Raw genomic sequence first — 27,057 nt, forward strand, 5'->3', positions numbered from 1 at the left:
ACAGGAGAATTCTAGAAGTCGAAATCCACAAATCTTAAAAGTTGTCAAGATTGGGAAACACTGATCCAGGCATAGTGGTGATAGGCAACGGCGAATGAAAGGATGACGTCACTTGCATTGCAAAGCAACAACACAGCCACAGCAATTTTTAAAAATTTATAAAGCCCTGGATTACCAGTGGCAAAATTTACATTACTTGCGCTCTTGTGTCTCCTCCATGGTATCACTTGACACACACACACACACACCCCTTGTTCCTTCAGCATATATCAACTCAACAATTCTATTTTGTTAAGTCAAGTTTTGGGTGTCTTTTGAATCCCACCCACGGGGTGTAAAAGTGAATATTATTTTCATGAGTGACCCTGAAAGTTGTGATTTTGTATATTTGGCAATCTTTCATGTTCTGTTGTTTCTTCTTGTTATATCTTTTTTTTAATATAAAATAGTTTTTATTAAACATTTGTACCTTTAAAAATGGGGGAAAAAAACACAACAAAAACCACAAGACAAACATAACAAAATAAAGTATTTATACAGCCTTCTGTATTGGCATTCATGTTTAGCCTTTGTAGTTCTCCATTCTGCATTGCCTTCCTAGCGATTTTAACTTATCTAATAGTGCAATAACAGTAGTACTAACACTTGTAATAATATCAATTGTTCATATCATCATTATATTTACATTGTAGTCAATCCTTTAAGTTTGATAGTAATTAGTAACTGGTTAATTTTTATTCAATACTAGTTTAGAAAAAAACACAAAGACTTCTATTTCCTGTTTTGACTTCTGTTTTCTAGCCACTTACAAATTCTATTCCGTATTTTATAGAAATCAGATTCTTCTTGTTATATCTTTTATTCACGCCCCATGGAATGTCTTCATTCAGTTTTTCCCTGGAATGGTATTTAAAAAGCTGAAGGTATCAACTACAGTAAATCCTTGGCTTACGACCATTCATTTTGTGACGGCACTGAAAAAAGCGACTCATGACCGGTTTTTATACTTACGACCAGGAGTGGTATTCACTTACCTTCCCTACCGGTCCGCAAATGTGAGCGTGCGCACATGCGCTCAGCCTTCCATGCATGCGCTTTGACTACAAAAAAGTCCTAAATGGGATGCCGTAGAGCGGGCGCAGGTGGGTGGGGCCATCCATGATTCCCACTATCAGTTCGGGCGAACTGGTCCAAACCGGCGGAATATTACCTCTGCTTACGACCCTTGTAGCATCTCCAGGGTCATGTGATAAAAATTCAGGAGCTTGGCAGTGACAGTGTCCCGGGGTCATGTGATCATCCTTTCCCACCATATGACAAGGGAATTGTTTTATTTAATTCAATATTGAGGCTGCCAAAACTCCGAGTGATGTATAATTAAAAGACCTCAAAAAAGGGGGTACCACTGACCAGAAGACCAACCCTATAACACAAATAATCCAGAAAACACAAAAGAAAAAAACAACAAAACAGAGGAACTTGACTAACTAACATATCCCAAGGCCTGTGAGAAAAAGCTAGTTTTTAACCGTTTCCAAAAATCAAAATCAAAAAGTAAGGTAGGAATAATATGGATCTTGTGGATGTCATTCTGGAGGGCAGGAGCTATCAATGAGAAGATACGCTTCTTGCAAGTTGACATTTAGTTGATGGGACCCAGATTATGTCCATTCTAGAAGACCTCACTGGTTTTACTGCCTTTGAAGCAACCAATTGTTGGCCGAATCTATATGTACATATGTTCCATTAAAACTCTGAAGCGTCTTGAAGTATTTCAACCAAACTTGATACACAAATGACTTATCCTCTGGAAACAAATACTGGGGGAGTAAGTCACCCCTGGTGTGTGTATGTGTGTGTGCCTGTTCCAGCATAACTCTGGAACGCCTGGCCTGTTGAGGAGAGCGAGTGTGGTGTCCTAGAGCAGCAATTGTTTGTGATGTCAGTTCCTTCACAGCTTCCTCTGGAAAGCCAGTTGTGACATTCGCCTTCCAGTGGACCAATGGGGAAGCACCTGATGGATTTGGAGAAATGTGCCAGGATCGTAGACAGGGCGGGAAAGAGGAGGGCATGGGAGGGAGAAGGAAGAGGGCAGGGATGATGGGCATGGGAGTAGGGGAAAGAAAGGCCCCTCTCAATGGCTCCCTGTCAGACAAACACTTCAACATCTATAAATACCTGGGCAACGCTGGGTTATCAGCTAGTTATTGAATAAGAAAAGCTATTTATAATGGTTTTCAAGTAAATTTAGCTTTTGCTTTTGTATGATAGATGACACTAAAGGAAGGACTGAGGAAAAAGTTTACTTTGGTATGTTTAGAATATGGCAAGACATGAATGTCCTGTTTAAACAGCTCAATTACATTTTGGCATCTTTCACACTCTTTCCTTTTAAACAAAAGACACCACTTGTGTGGAATTCTTTTATACACCACCATGATGTGCTGATGTAAAATACAGCCATCATTTCAGGAAATATGAAACGTCCGCCAGAATATAGGGAATGTCTAACTTCTTCCACCTGTGCAAAGAGGGAAAAAAGTAATAATTACAAATGGACTTCTGTTTCTCATTTTTGTGATTGTTACTTGGAGTTGGGAATAATTAAGCATGAAGAGGAAGAAAGGGCAGACTCAACCTTGGCAACTTGAATATGTCCGGACTTCAACTCCCAGAATTCCCCAGCCAGCTGGCTGGGGAATTCTGGGAGTTGAAGTCCGGACATCTTCAAGTTGGCAAGGTTGAGAAACACTGCTCTACTGATTCTTTCACACTTCGGTTTGCTTGAATTTCTCAGCTGTTTGAAGAAAAAAAAAGCACTTTGCCAAACTTACGCTGTGAAGCTGCTTACTTCACCATGTTCCATCAAGCCACTACCGGTAGTCCTCCACTTACAACAGTTCATTTAGTGACCATTTGAATTTACAACAGCATTAAAAAAAAGTGACTTATGACTGTTTTCCACACAAGACCATTGTACTGTCCTTATGGTCATGTGATCCAAATTCAGGCACTTGGCAACTGACTCATATTTATGACCGTTGCAGTGTCAGGACAACATGTAAATCACCTTCTGACAAGCAAAGCCAATGGGGAACCTCTTATGGCATTGGTTTGTAAGATCTGACACCAATATAATAAGATTCTAGAGCAGTCTTCCCTCAACTGATATTCAAGATATCTTGGACTTCAGCTCCTTGAAGTCCCAGTTAGCATGACCAAAGTCAATCTTTTGACTATGCTGGTTAGGAATTCTGGGAGTTGAGGCCCAATGCAACTTGGTCTAAACATATTGCCCATTTCTAATCCAGCTATTTCCTTGAACAGCGAAGGTTGACTAACAGTGGCCAAGATGGCTAAGATGCTAACGGTGGCTCAATGGCTAAGACGCTGAACTTGTTGATCAGAAAGGTCAGCAGTTCGATGGTTTGAATCCCTAGCACCGCGTAACCGAGTGAGCTCCCGTTACTTGTCCAGCTTCTGCCAACCTTGCAGTTCATAAGTATGTAAAAAAATGCAAGTAGAAAAATAGGAACCACCTTTGGTGGGAAGGTAACAGCGTTCCGTGCACCTTCGGCATTTAGTCATGACCACAGAGACGTCTTTGGACAGCGCTGGCTCTTCGGCTTTGAAACGGAGATGAGCACCGCCCCCTAGAGTCGGGAACGACTAGCACATATGTGCAAGGGGGAACCAAAGGTTGACTGGAGCGCATAACACCAGACACATTGTTAGAAGGAAAAATCACAGAGCTGCATCTCTCTTATTTTGGCCATGTCATGCAGGGGAATTCACTGGAGAAAACGATTATGTTTGGAAGAGTTAGCAGTAAAAGGAAATCAGGATGTCAAAGAACATGGTGGCTGGACACCATCAGAATTGACTCCAAAGCATGGGACAAGTCAGTGAAGGAATGGAAGATCGGAAGATGTGGACACACTTGGCCCGTAGAATCGCCAAGTCAGACACAACTGAATGGCTAGCATCATCATCATCATCATCATCATCATCATCATCATCATCATCATCATCATCATCATCATCCAAGCCAGTTCTAAAAACATTCTAAATGGGATAGCGTGCCAAAAACGTCACCCTACCTTGACACCCCTTGATCCACCAAAGGGAAGTTTCAATGTTTTTATTCAAAGCAGCTTCTCACAATGTATAAATACTGCATATTAACACACATGAAAAATACAACTTCTAAGGCACCCAGAAAAATGTGTTCATACACACTAGTTTACAGGACCATGGACAAATAAATTGTGTACAATTTGATCTACACAGTCACGATATCAGATATATCAGAAGATATGCATCCCTTAGTACTGAACTAATTTCTGAAATATTTACAACACTGTGGTTAAGGGGTGCCCCATACCCTCATATTGGTCATACTGTGCAGTCTTCACAAATATTGGAAACATGACATTTAGACAACAAAATAACATGGGCCGTATCTGGGAAAAAAATCTATATTTTAATTCTTTTCTCTCTCTCTTTTTTTATTTGGTTACCTGCTTTATTTTTATTTAGTTTGGTAATAAGCCTTACCAATAGACACCTCCTTACTTATAACTACTTTTCATTTTCCTCTTTTTTTTCCAGCAGATAGACTTACTTCGGCTACCTTGCCCCTTTTTCTTTCCCTAAAATGAATTAAAGATGATACAAAATGCAAGTTGAAGGGGGATGTGACAACCAAAGGCAAGATTGGAAAAATGGAATTCTTTGGTCCTTATTGTTTTTAATGGAAGCTTGATATTTACATACGATATATATTATTGTCTAGAAGCCAAAATCCTGCTTGAAAATGTGAGTGGAATTATATGGGGGACTTTCCTTGTTTTATAGCTGAAGTAGTGACGAAAGATATTAAGAACGGCTTCAAAACATATTGTTAATAGGGTACATAGAGATACATCCATTTACGATGGGGAGCATTTCAATGCACAATTCCGATTGTCTCTACATCTCTTATGTAAACTTTAGGGTCTCCCAAAGAGAGTTGGCTTCAACCAGGTTTGACTTATTCAGATCGAGCCACCCAAAGAACCTGAGTGTGATTAAGCTTGCTTAGATTAGAGTTGGTCAGATTAGACCCATGGGTGTGATGGCGAACCTATGGCACGCTTGCCACAGGTGGCACACAGAGCCCTCGCTGTGAGCATGCAAGCTGTTGCCAAGCTCAGCTCTACCACGCATGTGCGCGCACCTCCTGCCTGATTTTTGGGTCTGCCGTGCATGCGTGGGCAGGGGGGAGTATGAGGGTCTTCAGAACCTCAGGGGAGGCTGTTTTTGCCTTCCTGGGGGCTTGAGGAAAACCTCCAGAGCCTGGGGAGGGCGAAAAACAGGACTCCCGGAAGTTCAGAAACGGGCCAGTTTCCGGCTTCCGGAGGGGCTCCCGAGCCCAGGGGAGGTTGTTTTTGCCCCCCCCGAAAGCTCGAGGAAAGCTTCCGGAGCTTGGGGAGGGTGAAAACGCCCCCCGCCATGGGGGGTGGGTGGGTGCATGCATGTGCAGGTGGGCGCATTGAATTGTGGGTGTGCACAATTTCGGCACACGAAGACAAAAAGGTTAGCCATCCCTGGGCTAGAGGCTTCCATCCCTGACTACAGAACAAAGCCCATGCTAAAGAGCCTAGCTATGTCCGAAACAAACACATGTACACACAACCAGAACAACCCGTATTCTCCATTTCACTAGAAAAACATTACGGCCCTGCATTCTACCTTTGTTCAACTGTCGGGATGCAGCTGTGGGAGGCAAGGGGTTGTCTTAATAGTTCATCCAAAGAACAGGGGTGAAATCCATTGAACATGGTTTCCTTCCCTCAAACCACCACTCTTCTACAGATCGGTCCAAGTCAGAATTTTAATGTTAGAGAAATTATGCTTGGAAAGAGTTTTGGGGTCGGGAAAGTTTCAGTATGAATTGTCGTGTCCCCCCCGGCCCTCCATTTGCTTCATGTCTGCAAGGCAGGGTCAGATCTTCTAACCCCACCTCCTGCAACCCCATGGTCCTCCAGATGTGATGGGCCTTCAACTCCTGGAATACGCAGATTATAAAAGGATGCTATAGTCCTTGCTATTCTGCCACCCCCAGAGAGTTGACTCTTCATTTTCCTCATGAAGTTCACAATCTTTGTTTCAAACTAGTGGTAAGGCTTATTCACAAATGCAGCAAATCTACAAATTCATTTAGTTCAAGTCTGGAAGAAACGAAGGGAGGAAAAAAAAAAACCTGCCTGCATATATTTATAACAGTAAAATAGTGTGTTATTTTCAGTGAAAAAACAATTGGCATCCACCCCAGAATACTAGAGAATTAAAGGAAGAGTTAACCATTGTGTAAAAAGATTGCCTAGAACGCTTACCCTAATCTACCACAGAAATATAAAAAGTTTATATATATATATATATATGTATAATTTGAAAATATATACTGTATTAAAATCAGCAAGCTTATTCATTGAAACAGAAGGGCACCCAAATACACACATTTTATATACAGCAATGTATGTATGTATGTATGTATGTATGTATGTGTATATACATACATACGTACGTACGTACATACATACATACATACATACGCACACACATGCAAGACAAACAGAATTTTTTTTTGAATTGCTTACTTTTCCATATCTACAAATGCAAAAACTGGGAAATCTTTTAAAGATTTGTACAAAACCATTTACATGAAATCATATGACATACTTAACAGCAAAGTTTGCATTTTATTAAATACTGTGGATATTAATCAAGATATTCAACCCAGTATATATAGCACACCTTTATAGCTAAATACTCAAGTGATGCTGGAAAGATAAAACCAGATGAGGAAGCTTTTTTAAAAAAATAATTACTGACCATAAAAAAACCTGAAATTAGAATAATCATACTGATGGTTTTTTTTTTTTTCAAAAGTAAGATTTAGAATTTTTTTAAAATGAAGGAATTATATTTGGCCTGTTTCAATTACTGAAATGTAAAAATAAGAATATGTTGAAAAAGCTGTAGAAAAAATATTAACGTTTCAAAACAAGGTTTACTTGGAAATCCAGAACTTTTGGATCCTAATAATTCTTCCCATTCAAAGGAAGTTTCAGTATGGGAACATTTTCCTGCTAGTTTATTGAATTTATTTCTGGAAGAGGAACTAGACCACATTTTGAAAAATATCATTTCAATAAATGAATGCATTCCTGTATGTATGTATGTATGTATGTATGTATGTATGTATGTATGTATGCATGTATGCATGTATGTATAGATATATATTCCCATGGTTTTCATTTGCTTGGTATTATATACCTCTAGGATTTTATCCCTGAGTCCAGAACAGCTGGACTCCAGAAGCAAAAGATTTATGAATTTGTTGAGATTCTTTGCCATCCATAGCAGAGAATAAAAGAAGCATTCTCCATTTTCCCTTCCCTGAAAATCTTGGTTTATATGTTCATTGCATTCTGGTAAGATCATGGTCCGATGCTTGAAGCCAGAGTGTGCACCTATTTGTAAGAATTTTGTAAAGATTTCCTGAAAAGAGGAACGTTTGCTAAGTAAATGCATTTTTTAAAAATCAACAAAGGAACCATCTCTAGGAATTCAATATCACATCAACAGCATTGATGATGTTACCTGGTTGGGTAATGAAATGTCTGAAAAAAACCAACAACAACCAAGTTCAGAGAGCACCAAGGACTGCACAATTCATCCCTGAGCTACAAATATTCTCTTCCCTTGAATTCAATGTCCCATTTGGAAGCTAACACAAAATACTTAAACGGAAACAATCACAGACAGAAGAAACAGAAGAAAAATAAAAAACAACCAAAACGTTTAAGAAAACTGCTGGAAGTCAGAATTTATGAAATGGACTTAAGCCTAGAGATATTTGACTTTCTTTCTTTCTTTCTTTCTTTCTTTCTTTCTTTCTTTCTTTCTTTCTTTCTTTCTTTCTTTCTTTCTTTTTCTTTCTTTCTTTCTTTTTTTCTTTTTCTTTCTTTCTTCTTTCCTTCTTTCTTTTTCTCTCTCTTTCTTTCCAACTTTTGTAGCTGGAAAATGGGGGGCCATCTCATAAAGCAGCCCCTTCATTTCCATGTTTTTCCTTTTAATGCACCTTGGTTGGGTCTTGCCGACTTAAAAAGAAAAAAGTCCTTCCATTACTTCTCAAGGGATTTCACAGACATTGTAAGGTGTTAAATCGATGCAATTACAGAAAAAAAAATCTCTGCAGTGCTTCCAGAAAGTATTGGGGTCAGATTCTAAGAGCGAAGGAGCACAGAATGAGCCAAAGGAGAAGCTCTGCCTTTCTGCATTTTCCTAATGGAAAGGAGAACTATCAATTGCTGGGCAATAAAAGGAATTCCAGAACCTCTAATAGCAACATTTTCAAAGCCATCCCTAAGAATTTTATGCCACTTCTCAGAGGTGGGGTGGGTAGCCTCTAAGCCAGCAGGAATTCTTCATTCTTTGTTGCTACTCTAGGTTGGTGCAATAATATAGTTATTACTTTTCAGCTGGTTAGGAAAAATAATAGTAAACATTTCTTATATTAAAAAACAAAAAGCTACACCCTGCCCTATTCTCAAGAGGAGTTGTGTTACACTCACAGTTTCGGCACCACAATGTTCTTCTTTAAGGACGATTCAAATACAGTGCGCATTTTGGAGGACAATTTCTGAATATGAATCGCAGATGGAGTTTTTTTTTTTTAATGCCCCAAGAGTCCATGGCATTATCTGATTTCACTGCTTTTTGTCTTTGCCAACATAGCACAATCTTTTTAAAGACTACCAGGGAGATTGTTGACATGTGCAAAACCTATCCAGTCTTGGTAAGTACAATGATGCATACACATCATATTCTCTTATATATATATTGTGTGTAGTATATATACTGTATACACACACACACATACATACCTACACACATCCATATTCATATTCATATCCATATCAGAGAGACTCACAAACACAAATAAATTAATTAAATAAATTGAACCAAAAGGGGGAAAAGCAATCCAATCCAGGTAGGATTATTTTGAGTGTTTTCCTTTTTTTTTGCAAAATTATTTTCTTTTATCCATCAGCCATTATAAATTCTATCCCCCACCTACCACGTCTTCTATTGCTAATGGTGGAACAAACAAACTACATGGACGTCTTCTTAAAGCAGGCCAGCCGGGTGAATACGATTTAGGACGATTTAGAATTCTAAACCGTCATTTGGACTGTGATGAGCTGCTTACGGTAAAACGGGAATAAGTTAATGAAGAATTAAAAAAGAAGAAGAAGACCAAAGAAGTAAGATTTGTGGTGTGTCTTAAGGGGTTACCGTTAGTGCTTCTGGCACATGGAATGTATGTTTCTCTCCAGCCACATGGGTGTTAAATGCGACTCTTGCCAAACGCTGGGTCAATACACCCGCCTTTCCGTCCACAAAGAAAAATCCATTCTGCTAGGCAGAATTGTTGAATACAACAAGAAAACTGGAGGCAACCTCAGAAATGTTAGAGATGCTCTCACAAAAAGCCACCGGTAGGATTTGCTGGATCTTGATTTTGGCTTTCATGTGATTCTTCTCAAACCTGGAGACATCTGAAATCTCTTTGATCTCAGAACATTCCCCCCCCTTTTTTTTCCTTTTTGAAAATGTCAAACTTCATAGATCTTGTCTTGGAGATAGCTGAACAATGAATCTAGTCCTTTGGAAGAGCTCCAGAGCTGCTTTAACATCTGGCATTCTTTCTCGTTCACGTCTTCAAGGCCAGATTTCAGAAAACTCCGAACCAGGCATTTCGATTCTTCTAAAACCTAAGAGAAAGCAATTACATCCCCGTTAACTTATTAATTATTATATTAATCCTGTGAGATAACTTACTCTCTGGAAACAAATATTGTGGGGGGTAAGACACCCCTAAAACCCCTCGGTGTATATGTTCTGTTAAGATACAGCCTGTTGTGCCTTAAAATGGCTTCTACTGTACTGCCGTAAAATGGCTTCTATTATGCAGCGCAGTGGAGTTGCCATGGTAATGGCTTCACAGTATTCCACAAGGGGGCTCCCTCTGGTAAGGGGGGAAATGCAACGTTAGAAATTACATTTGGTCTGGATATTTTCCCCTCATAAATAAATACCCGGGCAATGCTGGGTTATCGGCTAGTTTAATTTAAAAAAAATAAGAAAGAGGCAAGAGAGAGTGTGCTTTGCCTTAAGTCCCTTCTAAAGGAGTTTCTGAAAGAGATGAGGTGGGATGCAGTTGGCATCAAAGAATCACACTGAGGTAAGATGGGTGACCAACAAACAAATGAATTCTCCACAAAATCTCATATTCTTCTTACCACTGCACTGCAGGACGCCATTTCCTTCACCCTCAGCATCACTTCCTGCCCAAATGTGGTGGGCCAAAAGACTTGGGAGATAAGTCCTCTGCTGCAAGCCTCTTGCGCTGTCAGCTTCCTTCCGCAAAACAGCATCTCATTGGCCTGCAAGGATCGAATGTATTAGAAGGGGACAACCTATTCTTCTCCTTCACAAAGAGCAAGCACAAAACACAAGGTGACATTGCATACAGATTTGGACAAAACAGACAGGGACCTATTTAGTGGTAGATGCAAATGTAGGATAAATAGGGGGAAAAAAGGCCTCGTATCACACTGGCAAATAATGAATCAGATGAAATATGCTGAAATCTATTTTGTCTGTGGCCTAGTGGGGACTGTAGATGGGTTAACCAAAGATCATTCTTTTCCATTCTTATTTGATTTTTAAACCTGATTTGGACTGGAGAGCTACTTAGAAATGGGAGCTTTAAATAGAAAATTGCCTCTTGACCACGAAACAGACTCAAGATGGCACATTTCAATCATTACGTTTGCAAGCGACGGATTCAGCTGCTTTTCAACAGCAGACAACTTGCAGCCCTGAGTATTTGCTTTGTACATACAAATCGGAAATCCAGAGGGGAAAGAAATCAAGTGGCTGGAAGAGGTCTGCTACAAAGGGATGAGAAGTTCATTTCTTTGGTCCAATATTCATCCATTAAGTCAGAAGGAAATGTCTGGAATAGACATTTCGGGAGTGTGAAGTTCTATCCGCGAATCTCAGAGACTCTGTGCCCAGTCTTTCCTTGCACAGCACCTCATTTGGAAAATATTGACATGGCAGCTTTCCAAGAATAGATAAGGTCTGTGGTCATAAATATCCCTTTGAAAGACTGTTTGTCAGGCCTTTGTTGAATGTGAATGAGAGGAATTCACATTCGTTTAATAAAAGGGGTTTTGTTGGGACCAGGAGTCTGCCTTGTGCTTTTTGGGGAAGCCTCGGTCAGAACAAGTGGGACCATAGAAATCTGAAAGAAGGAAATCTTACCAGAGCCACACCCAATATCTGTGGAAATGTGTACGATGAACAGCCTGCTGGAGTGAGGCGAATGGTTGCGTAGGGTGTTTGGAACCAGGCCTTTTCACTTGCCCACACAATGTCGCAGAGTGGTAAAATGGATGCTCCCAAGCCTAGAGCAGGGCCATTGATGGCAACCACAATGGGCTTCTTAAACTGAATGAAGGCTTTCACAAAATCCCTGGAATGGAAGAGATGGATGGAAGTCACAATGAACTACCGTTATCTTTCAGAGTATAAGACTCTCTGAAGTATTATACTTCGGAGCGTCTTTCTCTTCTTTTGGGGAGAAAAACAAGAAAAGCACCTGAGGGTAGGACAAGAAGCAATGGGTGGAAACTAATCAAGGTCCCTTCCAACTCTGTTATTCTATTCTGTTCTGTTCTGTTCTAAACATGTTTTTACAGGTTTTTTTTTTTAAATAAGACCTCAAAGTGTCCTCTCAGTTCTGGTGTTCTGTATTCTCTACAAGTAAAGATAATTTTTTGCACAGCTCAAAACAGAACTTACAGGAACAAATATACCTAATTAAGTCATTGGTCTGTTGAGTTCAATGTTGGTTGATGTCCAAGATTTTTTCTTGTCCCAGAAGATTCCAGGTTCACATGCTTATAGTCTAAACCCTGGAACCTTCTGAATATATACAGCTCGAGCTGCAGTGCTGTATTACTGCCTTCTCAAATGAAAATATATTGTTATTAGGTATAAACCTAATTGGCAAAAATGAACCATGATTACATGGCTACAACTGGTCAAAGTGTGGCATGAGTCCAAATTGGATAGGACAACCCCGAGTTTGCATCTGAAAACCTGTCCTTCATATTATCTAGATTGGCATCGAATGTAATATGAGATGTATGAGAAGGCGGCAATATTTTAACTTTGAGAGTCTATTTGCATGTAAATGAAGTCATTTCCCTAAGAAGAAAAATCTTCAAACGTTGCCTTAAGAAGTCTGGTGAATAGAGCAGAAACATGATGGAATCAAACCATGGAAAAACACTAACAAAATTCAAAAGTGAGTTAAGAGAAAGATTGCTTTAGTTTTCTGCAAATTGGTGTTCTTCAGATATGTTGAATTAGAAGTCTCGGAGCGCAAAGTTATGTTGGCTTAGAATTTTAGTAATTTTTAGTTTTCCTTGACTTAAAAGATAAAGGTTCCCCTCGCACATATGTGCCAGTCGTTCCCAACTCTAGGGGGCGATGCTCATCTCCGTTTCAAAGCCGAAGAGTCAGCGCTGTCTGAAGACGTCTCTGTGGTCATGTGGCCGGCATGAATAAATGCTGAAGGCACACAGAACACTGTTACCTTCCTACCAAAGGTGGTTCCTATTTTTCTACTTAAATTTTTTTACATGCTTTTGAACTGTTAGGTTGGCAGATGCTGGGAGAAGTAACAGGAGCTCACTCTGTTACGCGGCGCTAAGGATTTGAACCACTGAACTGCTGACCTTTCTGATCGACGAGCTCAGCATCTTAGCCATTGAGCCACCACATCCCTTAGTAATTACTTACTTACTTACTTACTTAGTAAGAAAGCCATTAACTTACTGCCTTCCAAATATATCAAAGTACATTTGGAAGGCAACAATTCAGGGTAAATCTGAGGATGGATAACCAAACCAGAAGTAAGGGAATTCAGATAACCTTCATCTAATCATTAAGGTGCTAATTGAAGCGTTTGGAAGTTAGAGAGTTTTACTTTTTCTCTACTGCTCAGAGTTTCAGCTCTGTAAGTCCCAGCCTACACAGGGTTTTCTAAAGAGAAACTGAAGAATTAAAAGTGTCTTCCAGAAAAGGAGAGCCAATGTGATTCACAAAAGAAATTGAATATTTAAATGAGGCACCACTTAAAAAAATTACAGATCAACACAAAATAGTTTTATCTATCTGCAAAAAGAAATGAAATTGAATAAACAGTAAAACAATTGAATTTGAAATGATCTAGAGCACCTGATAGTATCTCTACACTTTACTATAAAACTTTCCAAGACATTCTGACCAAACCTGTAATCAAGGCAATGAATGAAATTCAGGTACAGGAAGAACTTCCTTTGGCATTTAAAATCTTTTTAAAAAAATAAATAAGTATTGAACTTATCTGAATTTTGCAGACCCATCTCCTTACTGAATGTGGACTGCAAACCTTTTATGGCAGTCCTTGCAAAGAGAAATAATATCAGGCATATCATAAACGTTATTGATAAGACAAATCAAAAGGACAAAAAAAAAAGATTTGATTTTCATTTATGCTGAAAAAGCATTTGACAATTTTGGAATGGCCTTTCATGTTTGCAGTTCTGAAGAAAATGGGTTACAGCTCTAACTTTTTGACATCAATGTGGTGTATTTATAAAGGACAAAAAGTCAATAGTGAATGGCCTCCCCTGGAAGCAATGCACAATATACTGAAAGGGACAAGACTGTGTTCTCCCCTTTCTTTTTCTTAGAATATAAAATCACAGAGTTGGAAGGGACCTTGGAGGTCTTGTAGTCCAACCCCCTGCTTAGGCAGGAAACCCTACACCACTTCAGACCAATGGTTATCCAACATCTTCTTAAAAACATCCAGTGTTGGAGCATTCATAACTTCTGGAGGCAAGTTGTTCCATTGATTGATTGTTCTAATGTCAGGAAATTTCTCCTTAATTCTAAGTTGCTTCTCTCCTTGATTTGTTTCCACCCATTGCTACTTGTCCTATCTTCAGGTGCCTTGGAGAATAGCTTGACTCCCTCTTCTTTGTGGCAACCCCTGAGATATCGGAAGACTGCTATCATGTCTCCCCTAGTCCTTCTTTTCATTAAACTAGACATACCCAGTTCCTGCAAATGTTCTTCATATGTTTTAGCCTCTAGTCTCCTAATCATCTTTGTTGCTCTTCTCTGCACTCTTTCTAGACTCTGATTAGAACTGCAACTTTTGGCAACTTGAATACATCAAGAATGTAGACTTTAAAGAATCAAATCAACTACAGAAGAACATAAGCTGTAATTATTTTCTGATGATAGTATGCTCAAAATTACTCAACCCTGAGAATCTTTAATATTGTTGGTAACATATAGAATTTGGTCTATTGAACTAATCAAGGGGGGGGGGAATCCAAACTTTGGTATGGAATTTGACAGGATGAAAAACAACATGCCTATAGAACTTTAACAGTTCTGCTACTTTGTTTTTGACAAAGAAGACTTTTTAAAGGAATAATTATTCATCAAGTTGGAAAACTATATCAAGAGACGCTTCTAGATGGAAAAAGTTAAATCTGTTTTAGTTAAGGAGAATCCCAGCTGTCAATATGAATATTCTACCAACTAAACTTCCTTTTTCAAATGACTCCAGTATTCATGAAAGTAAAATATTAAATGTTTGGCACAGACAAGTAATGAATTATATCTGTTCCAACAAAAAGCCAAGGATTAAATTAAAAAAAATGTGCAGAGCTCAAGAGAACAAGATGGGATGGCAGTTCCAAATCTTACAGGGTTGTATGCTCCAGACATACTATGTTAGGCTACCTAACATCAAACACAGTATACTAGGGTTGGAAGGCATCTTAGAGGTCTTCCAGTCCAATCCCTTGCTCAAGCAGATGACCCTATGCCAGTCCAGACAAATAGCTCTCCAATCTGTTTTTGAAAAGCTCCAGTGGTGGAGCATTGACAAGTTCTGGAAGTATTTCATAACATGAATATCAGAATGGAATGTGGAAGAAACAACCCTTCTAAAGTGGCTGTGTAGACGTATTTGGACAGGCACACATTGCAACAAGCAACTTATAAGTAATTACGCAATATTAAGTAACCTACCAAATATAAGAGATAAGTACAGGAAAAGTGTCTAGGTTCTACCATACCTTGGACACCTAACATCAAAAATGTCATCAAAAAAGCACAACAAAGAATGTTCTTTCTGGGCCAACTCAGGAAGCTCAAGCTGCTCAAAGAGTTGCTGATTCTGTTCTACAGAGGAATTATTGAGTCTGTCCTCTGCACCTCCATAACTGTCTGGTTTGGCTCTGCAGCCCAACAAGACAGACACGGACTTCAGAGGGGAATCAGAACTGCAGGAAAAAACAATGGCTACCACCCTGCCTTCCATTGAGGACCTGTACACACTGCACAAGTCAAAAAGAGGGTTGTGAAAATATCTACAGACCCCTCACATCCTGGACATAAATTGTTTCAACTCCTACCCTAAAAATGATACTATAGAGCACTGCACACCAGAACAACTAGAAACAGTTTTTTCCTGAACACCATCACTCTGCTAAACAAATAATTCCCTCGACACTGTCAAAATATTTACTAAGTCTGCACTACTATTAATCTTCCCATAGTTCCTATCACCCATCTCCTCCCACTTATGACTGTAACTTTGTTGCTTGTATCCTTATGATTTATATTGATTTTTTCCTAGTATGATTTGATTGCTTATTTGTACTCTATGACTATCATTAAGTGTTGTATCTTATGATTCGTGATGAATGTATCTTTTATGTACACTGAGAGCATCTGCACCAAAGACAAATTCCTTGTGTGCCCTATCACACTTGGCCAATAAATAATTCTATTCTATTCTATTCTATTCTATTCTATTCTATTCTATTCTATTCTATTCTATTCTATTCTATTCTATTCTATTCTATTCTATTCTATTCTATAGAATAGATCCCTTGTTATTCTCTGTTTATTTGGCTGCTTTGCTATTGGAAGTCTATTTTTATGAAGATGATGATAGCACTATCTTAGCCCATATTGCCATGGGCAAAGTAATAATATTTTGTTTAGATCACGAAGACTTATTGATAATTGGATAAAGATAAAACCTTTCAAATTTCTTACTATACAATTTCTTCTACCTTCAGCTGGGCAAAAGACCTCAATGTGGCAGCTAAAGAATTACAGATAGGAGGAGGAATACGTTTGCATCAACCTAAGCTAAATATGCTGAGCAAATATACACTACATCAAGGGAATATAAATATCAAACACCTCTTTCATTTGGCCTAACTAACCTGATTCAAGCGTTAAAATAAATGAAACCATATGCTCTTATCGTAGGCTGAGGATTTTTTTTTTTTAAATGTCTGGAGGATTCCAAAACCCCAAATTCACCTTATAGCCTCAGCGATCCGGGTGCTTTCTTTTCTTCGGTCGCTGGATAACCTTCCAATTAGGTAGGAATAGTCCAAGCCGCTACAAAACACACTGCCCACGGCACTGAGCAGCAGGAGTTTGCTATCATCAGCGGACGCGTTGCAAAGGGCTCTCCGGACCTCCTTCATAATCTGTAGAGAAACAAACAACCGTCCGGTTCTTTGACACGAATCATGACTATCATTAAGTGTTGTATCTTATGATTCGTGATGAATCATGGAATATTTACCCTGGCTTTTTTTAATTGCTTCAAATCTGACTCAGGATAACTTGCCTCTGTTGCTTCCCACCAGCCGTTGCTCAAATCTATATTTCATAGCCGCTTTTGAGATGCTTCCTAACATCAAAGGCAACAACTACAGAGGAGGAGGAGGCAAAGGGAAGGACTCAAGGGTGCTTTGATCTTGGCTCAGTAGGGCTGTGCAAAGGTTGGGAAGTGGTTTTCAGCAATGTGCCTTAGCCCAGGGGTCCCCAACCCCCTGTCCATGGAACACGGCATGCCAGAAATTAGCCCATGCAAACAAGCAAAGCCCCATCCACGGGAGGCAGATGAAACCACAGTCCGCGGAAAATCCTGTCTCTCCACGGAACCGGTCCCTGGTGCCCAAAAGGTTGAGGGCCTCTGCCTTAGGCCAAACGAAGAGCTTTGAGTTTGACTGTGTAAGCCTGATGAGGGTGTTTGGAAATCTTTTTGTCTCTATAGGCAAAGCTGCTTTGCTGGTAAGAATAGAATAGAATAAGCTTAGATTAGAATATTCTGTAGAATAGAATAGAATATACAGCTGTACCTCAATATTATTTGTATTGATTGGTGGTATCGCTCTTCCAGCAGAAACATCCTGCGGAAGCCACAGGGATGTCATCCTTTTCACATCATCATCATCCAAATGATGTAATTTGTGTTAGAACATAGAATCATACGACTGTAAAGAACCTCAGAGGTCTTCTAGTCTAACCCCCTGCTCAAGATAGGAGTATACTAACCTAGTCAAATGGCTGTCCAGTCCTCCAGCATCGGAGCACTCCCAACTCTCAAGAGACAAGCTGTCCCATTGATTAATAATTATTAATTAATGTTATTCGGTAATTATTATGATTTATTCTGTCAGGAGAATTCTCCTTAGTTCTAGGTTGCATTTCTGTCTAACAAGTTTCCACCCATTACATTTTGTCCTGTCCAGCAGTGGGATTCACTTAGGTTTACCATTGGTTTGCAACAGTGCCTGTCTTCCGTGCATGCGTGCGGCCTTCCACGCATGTGCTTTGCTTGTGCGCACAGCGTGCATGTATGCGCGTGGCATCGGAAACGAGGCTACATAGGACGTTTTGGAGCGTGGGCACTCCCAGTTTGGGTGAATTGGTCTGAACCAGCTGAATACCTTCTCTGGACCTCAGAGGCTTTGGAGAATACATTGGCCCCCTCATCTGTGACACCTCTCAAGTACTGGAAGACCAGTTATCAAGTTACCCCTAGTTCTTCTCTTCAATTAAAGGATTATTAATTGCATAATATCCTCAGATACCCATGCTTTCAAGAACTGTAAGTCCAATTTGTAATTGTCTTAGGAGGTAACTTTTTCTCTGTCTTCCAGCTATTGTATTTTTTGGAGTATAAGACGCTCCGAAGTATAAGACGCATCTAGCTTTTGGGGAGGAAAACAAGGGAGGGCGGGGGAAAATCTGATTCTGCCTCCCAGCAATTTGCCTCCTTGCAACAAACAGCAAACAGTACAGACAATATACACTCTTGGTAGTGTTACATTTCAGACTATACTTGTACAGATGCTGTTAAAATTGATGTGCTTTCTGGAAGTATAGTTATTCTCTGCCATTTAAAAGAAGATGCAATAGCACTGGGTCTCTTCAGATCAAGCATTTATTTTAAAAAGCTGCTTCATTTTGTTAAGCTGTCTAGAACAATAATAAAGCAGTCTTTAAAAAATAAGTCTAATAATTTGAACATTTTGTAGACTGACTTACCTTCTTGCAGCGAACAGCAAACAGTCTGACTAGCACAAGAAAAAAAAATCTGCCTCTTCCTCCCAGCAATTTGCCTCCAGGAGCAAACAGCAAGTTTCACTTTCAGTTCAAAGGCGCCTCCTGATCATCAGCTGTTTCAGACTACAGGGATTGCTATAGCCTATTGCAGCCTCCATAAGCCCCATTTTCCCCATTTGCTGCAAGAAAGTAAACTGCTAGGAGGCAGAGGCCAAAGGGTGGGGGACGGCGGGTGGGGCTACATTTAGTGTATAAGACGCACCCAAATTTTCACTCTCTTTTAGGGGGGAAAAGGTGCATCTTATACTTTGAAAAATATGGTAATCTCTCAAATATTTATGTCCTTCAGACTGATTGCACCCTTGACAAAGAATGAAAAAGCTCAAAAAAATAATAATAATCCAAGTTATAGGAAACCTCAAGAATTTGATACCAGGACCTAAATCCAACTTCTACATATGAATGCGACAGGAAAGGTAAAACAATATTAAGTAAACATTGACAAAGTTGTTCATCTACTTCAAACCTGCACCCCCCCCCCCCCCCCAGTCTGGTCTTCCCGTCAAAATCAAAATCAGAACTGGAATTCGAGGGAGTTATTTCATTAGGGGGCAAATTATAAACAGAGGGATGCTTTTATGGATATTGATCACTTCCCACTGTTCTCTTCGATTGGATGCTCACTGCGTACCTCTGGAGTCAGTGCATTGTTATCTGAGGTCTGACTGGACAGGAGGATGTGTGTGAATCCGTCTTCTTTGCGTACAACAATGTCTCTAAACCGACAGTTGCTTTCATTTTGACGCACGCTGTACCTGAGTCTCTTATCGAAGACGTAAGCCTTTTCACTCTCCAGTTTCCGTTTCACAGTGGTATGAAGATTCAGGCCTCCATTTGCAAGAGAGGAACCTTTCAAAAAGCAAAGCGGGGGGAGAGGTAGGAATACAAGTTAATATCTCATAAGATCCAAAGCAGAGATAAACCTGCCCGATGTCTCTTTTGGGTTGATTCCCTTTTCATCTCATCCCTCATCACTGGATTACTGATTAGGGTTGAAAGAATTTATTTATTCATTATTTTATTTATTGGTTTGTCAAACATGTACAAGATAGCAGGTATAAATATGAACATGGACATAAAGGAAATGAATAATACAATAATACAATAGTAGAGTTGGAAGGGACCTTGGAGGTCTTCTAGTCCAACCCCCTGCCTAGGCAGGAAACCCTATACCGTTTCAGACAAATGGTTATCCAACGTCTTCTTAAAGACTTCCAGTGTTGGGGCATTCATAACTTCTGGAGGCAAGCTGTTCCACTGATTAATTGTTCTCACTGTCAGGAAATTTCTCCTCAATTCTAAGTTGCTTCTCTCCTTGATTAGTTTCCACCCATTGCTTCTTGTTCTACCATCAGGTGCCTTGGAGAATAGCTTGACTCCCTCTTCTTTGTGGCAACCCCTGAGATACTGGAACAATGCTATCATGTCTCCCCTAGTCCTTCTTTCTCTTAAGCTAAACATACCCAGTTCCTGCAACCGTTCTTCATATGTTTTAGTCTCCAGTCCCCTAATCATCTTTGTTGCTCTTCTCTGCACTCTTTCTAGAATCTCGAATACTAGAATACAAATAAATGGGGACAGTAGGACAGGGACGGTAGGCACGCTGGTGCGCTTATGCATGCCTCCTACAGACTCTTAGGAATGGGGTGAGGTCCATGGTAGACAGTTTAAGGTTAAGGTTTCGGGGGTTTGAGATGTAACAACGGAGTCGGGTAGAGCATTCCAGGCATTGACCCCTCTATTGCTGAAGTCGTATTTTCTGCAGTTGAGTTTGGAGCGGTTTACCTTGATAAATGTTTACCTTATTGACCCAAGTACCTGTACTAACTAAAAGTGACTAACAAGGGAGAACTGGATTGCATAACCGTAAACCTGTCACGGGGAAGCAAAAATCACAAAACTGCATCTCACTTGTTTTGGCCATGTCATAGCAAAGGAAGGAACTCACTGGAGAAAGCAATTATGCTTGGAAGAGTTAGCTGTAAAAGGAAACCAGGCTGCCAAAGAACATGGTGGATGGACACCATCAAAGCTGACACCAGCCAGACTCAAACAAGTACTGCAAGATTGGAAGACGTGGAGAGATCTGGCCCATACAGTAGAACTGCCAAGAGCTGGACACGACTGAATGGATAATATTACCATCAAATATCTGGAAGGCATCAAGCTGGGGAAGTTCAAACTAAATAGGTTCCACCTTCTCTGAACCTCTTCTGGCTTTGGCCCAAAGGTGCTCTTTCAAGAGGCAACTGGACTTTCTGGTTTTTCTTTGAAGATGTTTTGCTTCTCATCCAAGAAGCTTCTTCAGTCTGCTAATGAGAGAGCTGAAGAAGCTTCTTCAAGAGCTGAATAAACTTCTTGGATGAGAAGCAAAATGTCTTCAAGGAAAAACCAGAAGGCCCAGTTGTCTCTTGAAAAAAAGCACCTTTGGAACAACCATGACCTGGGTGACTGGTTATCTCCATAAAGTTCTGGCTTTATAGTCATTTCACTTACTCCAACCAATAGGTATAGATTCCTTCTCTGGGACAATGGCCATTCTAAATGAATTGCTCTTTGATATCAAAATAGCAGGAAAATTAACACATTCCTGCTTTCTGATCCAAAATCAATCCACATGTTCCTTCCATTTTGAAGCAGGAGACATACCATCCTTACAGTGGTCAGATTAATTGAGGATAGTAAATTCCCAGGAAGGAAAGAAAATCCTAGCCATCACTCCCTCACATTTTACATCAGTACCTCATCATTCCTTCATTAGGTACTGTCAGAAAAATACCTAGTGCAGTGATGGCGAACCTTTTTTGGCTCGCGTGCCAAAAGTGGGGGGGGGAGTGCAGGGGGGGTCGTGCGCGGGCGTGCCACACCCATAATGCAATGCGCACGACCCCAGCATGACCAGCGCTCGCCCTCCATTTTTGCATGCTTTTTTTGCCCTCCCCAGGCTCCAGAGGCTTTATATGGGGAGGGCAAAACAACCTCCCTCGCTCCCCTGGAGTCCCTCCAGAGGCTTCAGAAGCTTCCCTGAAGCCTCCAGAGGGCTAAAACCAGTCCTATGAGCAAACCGGAAGTCCGTTCCTGAACTTCCGGTTTGCCTGTAGGGTTGGTTTTTTGTGCCCCGGAGGCTTCAGGGAAGCTCCTGAAGCCTCTGGGGGGAGCATGGGAGGCTGTTTTTGCCCTCCCCAGACTCCTATAAAGCCTCTGGAGCCTGGGGAGGGCGAAAAATGGCCTCAAAAAAAGGCTGAAGTCAGCCGGCCAGCACACGCATGCGCGCTGGCCAGTTGACAAGGCAACGCCTCGTGTGCTGTGACAAATTGCTCCGCGTGCCACAGGTTCGCCATCCCGGACCTAGTGCATGCCCAAACCAAGTAATTTTCAATGGATGGGATTGTCGAAGTCTGAAGCAGCATCATTTGCATTGACTATATTTCCACTGATGATAGATTCTTCCTAATATGGAAGGGTGATCATCTCCTCCTCCTCCTCCTCTCCTTTCTCATTTTGCCTTATAGTGAGGGAATTTACAGGCCCAATAAATAGAGAGTGGCCTAATAAATTAGGGCAATTGATAGTGGTTCCCAATACAATCTTTATAGATGTCTTGCTGAAAAAAGAGAAACATGAATTTGAGATTTATGGGTTTTAAGATTAGAAATGGTAGCTTGTGGGAGAAAGGAAATGATGAGGTAGCTTCAGAGAATGAGGGCAAAATATAAATGAATTTATAACCACTGTCAAGAGGATCAGAAGCTGCTTTTTTATAGTTTTATTTTACTGTCCTTTTATTTTCTGCTTCTATGTTCACTATTTACTATTGTTCTTTATAGTCTTGATATATACATATCTATATATCGGATAGTAGATATATTAAAGGTAAAGGTTCCCCTCGCACATATGTGCTAGTCGTTCCCGACTCTAGGGGGCGGTGCTCATCTCCATTTCAAAGCCAAAGAGCCAGCGCTGTCCGAAGACGTCTCCGTGGTCATGTGGCCGGCATGACTCAACGCCACTGTTACCTTCCCACCAAAGGTGGTTCCTATTTATCTACTTCCATTTTTACATACTTTCAAACTGCTAGGTTGGCAGAAGCTGGGACAAGTAACAGGAGCTCACTCCATGACACAGCACTAGGGATTTGAACCACTGAACTGCTGATCTTTCTGATCGAGAAGCTCAGCGCCTTAGCCACTGAGTCACTGCGTCCCTATTAAATTAAAGGTACTGGCCACTAAAGCCATTTTAGAAACTTCACTTTGTTAAATAATCTATTAATCTCTTGGAAAGCAGGATTGTAAAGTATTCAAAAATCCGATCCAAATTTGTGGGTCTAATATTTGGTCTAAATATGGCTCCTTCTCTGCATATTACTTTTCTCTGAATTTTGTAATACAGTTAATTTTAAAGAAATCCAAAGAATTACCAAAATATGCCTTTGGGCGGAGGGGACACATTTTGAAACGTGTATCTGAAACATTCTTAATCTATGTAAAGCAAAATACGTTTAGAGAATATGCATTTAAATATGAACTCTTGTACAGATTTAAATAAAATTGTGCACGGGAGATTATGCCTAAGCCATTTTGAAGGCTTTTAAAGTAGAAAGTGTAACATATTTTAATACAATCAATATAATGAATAAATGAATAATGAATTAATAATTTGTCCATCCTTATAAATGTCCAACTTTTTTTCAGTGATGGGTCATATTTTAGAAGTTCATTCAACAGAAGACTGATAAGGTTAGCTATTAATTTTTTTTAAAAAAATATGGTTTTATTTGATTATTATTTCATTGCTATTCCTCTAATCATTTAAATTCTGGTTTCCTGATTTATTTTTCTTTGTAACATTATATGTTTTGTGATGTACCTATTGATTTCTATAAACTGTACTGTATTAGAATAGTTCTATCATAAAAGTCTGGCTAGAAATATATTAAGCAACACATATTTTAATGGATTTGTATTCACCCTGAGTGTAATTGTTGATTACTATATCTTATGAAATGGTTATCCTTGTCTGGACAGGGAGAATTTTGGTAAATTGGGTTTATTTAATACTTAGATAAGAGACATTGGAAAGATAGACTGGGAAGTTGATAAAATTATTCCTAAAATGGACATCAATAACATTCCAAGAAAATTGCATTGGTGCATCTTGATGTTTGATGAAGACTCAAACTCAACTGAAGGAAATTTGACTTCATATATATTGAGCTGGAACAAATGAAGATGAATTGTCTACTGTAATTTCAGTTAGCATCAAATGTTATACCACTGGGATCTTGATTTGAACTGCTTCATCTTTGCTTAGTTAAAGATCCGATGAACTGCTGAGCAAATTCAAAGTAAATTAGTCTCTCTGGGAATAGCCAAAAGTAATAGAAGTCTTTCACTTAACATAACTGGGATCTGACTACAGTCTTATGAGGCTGTTGAAAGAAAGAAAAAGTCATTAGAATTTGTGATGGCACAATCGCAAAACATGTTGACAGGTCTATAAGTATTACACTCCAGCAAGAAAAGGACTGGATCCATACTCAGAATAAACCCACTGCCTGAAACAAGTAGAATTTGTTTCCATTTCAACAAACTTGATTTCAATGGGTGCGTTTTAATTGTGCATCTAATTTAATACAGTGGACAATTTTTTTCTCCTCATCATGATCATTCAATTATTTTGAAGTTAGTTTAAACATCCAATATCAGAGGAGCTGTCATCTACTTGATGATGATGATGATGATTATAGAATTCCTTCCATCACTCCAAGCAGACTTTAATTAATTCTTCTGAATGATATATGCAATACATTTAATGGAGTTCTACTTGAATATGTTTGTGGAGTGATTACAGATGCTGAGTATTAATCATATAGGGGAATCCCTCCAATTAGTTTGGATGAGTCCATATGAAGTTAGTAATGAAATTTTATTATCCTCTCCTTCTCCCTTCCACAAGTGTTAAGTGGAAGAACACTAATATGTGATTTATTGGTGCATATAATGTCATAGATGTAATCTACAAATTACCATTGGGTACTATGAGTTATCTCCCACGTAAACCACTGGTTGTGTTTGTCCAACATGTTTAATTAGATTAGTTAAAGAAGAAGCAGTTGTAGTCACACACAAAAATGCCCAGCTTCGTTAGTTTTAAACTTAATATCAAAATTAAATGGGCTATGGAAGTATAGCTAACATGTAATAAATCAGAAGAAGAGGAGAATTATTAGCAAGTGGAATATGTGACTAAGACCTAAAGTCCTATTCCTTTCATCTCCTAGAATTTCTGGGAAGACTTGGAACAGAAACTTTGAGGACATTGTTGGTCAAACAGACAAGGTTAAAGTAAATTAGTCAGATTAAGGCAAAAATGGAGAGTTTTGTAGATGTCATTAATATTTGTATATTTCTTTTTTAAAAAATATAAGAAACTGACATACAACCAGTTTTGTTGTATATACGATGTACAATGGCAATAAAGACTATACTACACAGGGATGCGGTGGCTCAGTGGCTAAGACACTGAGCTTGTCGATCAGAAAGTTGGCAGTTCCGCAGTTCGAATCCATAGCGCCGCATAATGGAGTGAGCTCCCATTACTTGTCCCAGCTTCTGACAACCTACCAGTTCAAAAGCATGTAAAAATGCAAGTAGAAAAATAGCAACCATCTTTGGTGGGAAGGTAACAGTGTTCTGTGAGCTTTCGGCATTTAGTCATGCCAGCCACATGACCATGGAGAGGTCTTCAGACAGCGCTGGCTCTTTGGCTTTGAAACAGAGCTGAGCATCGCCCCCTAGAGTCAGGAACGACTAGCACTTATGTGCGAGGGGAACCTTTACCTTTATACTATACTGACATTAATATATTGGAATATGACACACAGTGGACAGTTTTATACACCTATGCAGAAAACCTTGAGTATTTATTCATCAATGGTGTGCATGAGCTTTGAATGTGGATAATTTCAAGTTCAAAATTTCCTATTTCAGGTTCAAAAAAACGCCTCGTATTAAGTCCACATCAGCTGTCCTGAACTTGCTGGAAGAAATGTATCTGGCATGAGCAAAACAGCACTGGAATATTTTAAACAACTTCAAAATAACTTTTTTCAAATTAGACAACAATTTCATGCTCACAGGATTGTGGGCTCAAAATGTTTGTTCTGAATGTCATTTACTTGTAATTTCGGGATTTATAATTGGGTATTTCCTCTGAAAACTCAAGAGGACTTATATTCAAATACACTCTGGTCAAATTCCACCACTTGAATGAATCCCTATGTCAACAGAATTTGAAAGCCTCCCCATGGTTTAAAGTTAAAAGATACCTTCTAGGAAATTTCAATACATGTATAATGAGAGTTGGTCCGGTGTAGTGGGTAAGGCATAAGGTTGGAGTTCCACCTTAGACACAAGGCCAATTAGCTGACCTTGGGCCAGTCACTTATTCTCAGCCCTAGGAAGCAGACAATGGCAAGCAACTTCTGAATAATCTGTCAAAAATCTGCAGGGACTCCTCCAGGAAGTCTCCGAGAATCAAACACGATTGAATGGGGAAAAATTCATGCATGCATATGTGTACACACACACAAACCAGTGGTGGGTTATGACTGGTACGCCCTGGTACGGGCGTACTGGTGTCTGCTGGGAGCACGGTATCGTTCCGGTACGGTGCTCTGGAGGGCCCACCTACCCGCCCTCGCTCCTTACCAGTATTTGAAGTTTTCGGGGCTTCTGCGCACGGACAATACGGCGCCTGTGCGATGTTCCACCAAGCAGCTGGAGCGTTGCGGAAGCATCGCGGGAGGTAAGTACGCATGCGTGTGCTGTGTGCATTCATGTGGATTCCCGCCCCCGTTGCACCGTACCCATTGCAACGGGATCCGGAACCCACCGCTGACCCAAACGTATGTATGCAACATTTTTATGCAAACAGTGACCATAGGAAGTACAGAAGTGAGTACCCCCTTCCAGTCAATACTTTGCAATGACTGGAATAGATAGACTAGATACGATGAATAGTCTCCAAATGTTTCTTGTAGCCAGAGAAGAATCTTTTAGTTCTTGCTTTTCAATTTTTTTTCCTCACTTGTCTTTGCAGAACTCTTGTAGCTCAGAAATATTGTGAAACTTTTCTGCATGCCCTGCATCAGTGATGGCTAATCTTTTTGTCGTTGCGTGCCCGCACTCATAAGGCAATGCGTGCCCCCCACGCACCACTCTGCACATGCACCCGTGACTCCCTCTGCCTCCCCCCATGTGCAGCCTACTGGCACAAAAAATGAGCCGTTGGGGGTGCATTGCCTCCCCATGCTTCTCCCCGCCCGTGCACATGTGACCTCCCCACCCCCCACAAATGCATGCACATCTCCCAGCAGAGACCCGAAAATCAGCTGGCCATGCGCATGCGCGGTGGAGCTGAATTGGG

At 40.0% G+C, this 27,057-nt stretch overlaps 1 protein-coding gene across 1 annotated transcript in view; it reads right to left on the minus strand.

The window, feature by feature from the left end:
* Window positions 1-4,126: 4,126 nt before the first annotated feature.
* The window catches only part of CDYL2 (chromodomain Y like 2), a 75,020-nt gene continuing 52,089 nt past the window's right edge, over window positions 4,127-27,057 (minus strand). The window contains exons 3-7 of the mRNA XM_081963358.1: window positions 19,259-19,476; window positions 16,528-16,700; window positions 11,383-11,593; window positions 10,353-10,496; window positions 4,127-9,824 (exon numbers count right to left, since the gene is read on the minus strand). Coding sequence (XP_081819484.1) covers window positions 9,666-9,824; window positions 10,353-10,496; window positions 11,383-11,593; window positions 16,528-16,700; window positions 19,259-19,476 — 905 coding nt within the window. The 3' untranslated portion in view covers window positions 4,127-9,665. The remainder of the gene's footprint in view (window positions 9,825-10,352; window positions 10,497-11,382; window positions 11,594-16,527; window positions 16,701-19,258; window positions 19,477-27,057) is intronic.

This window comes from Natrix helvetica, assembly GCF_964273705.1.
Source record: "Natrix helvetica genome assembly, chromosome: 10".
Classification (NCBI taxonomy): domain Eukaryota; kingdom Metazoa; phylum Chordata; class Lepidosauria; order Squamata; family Natricidae; genus Natrix; species Natrix helvetica.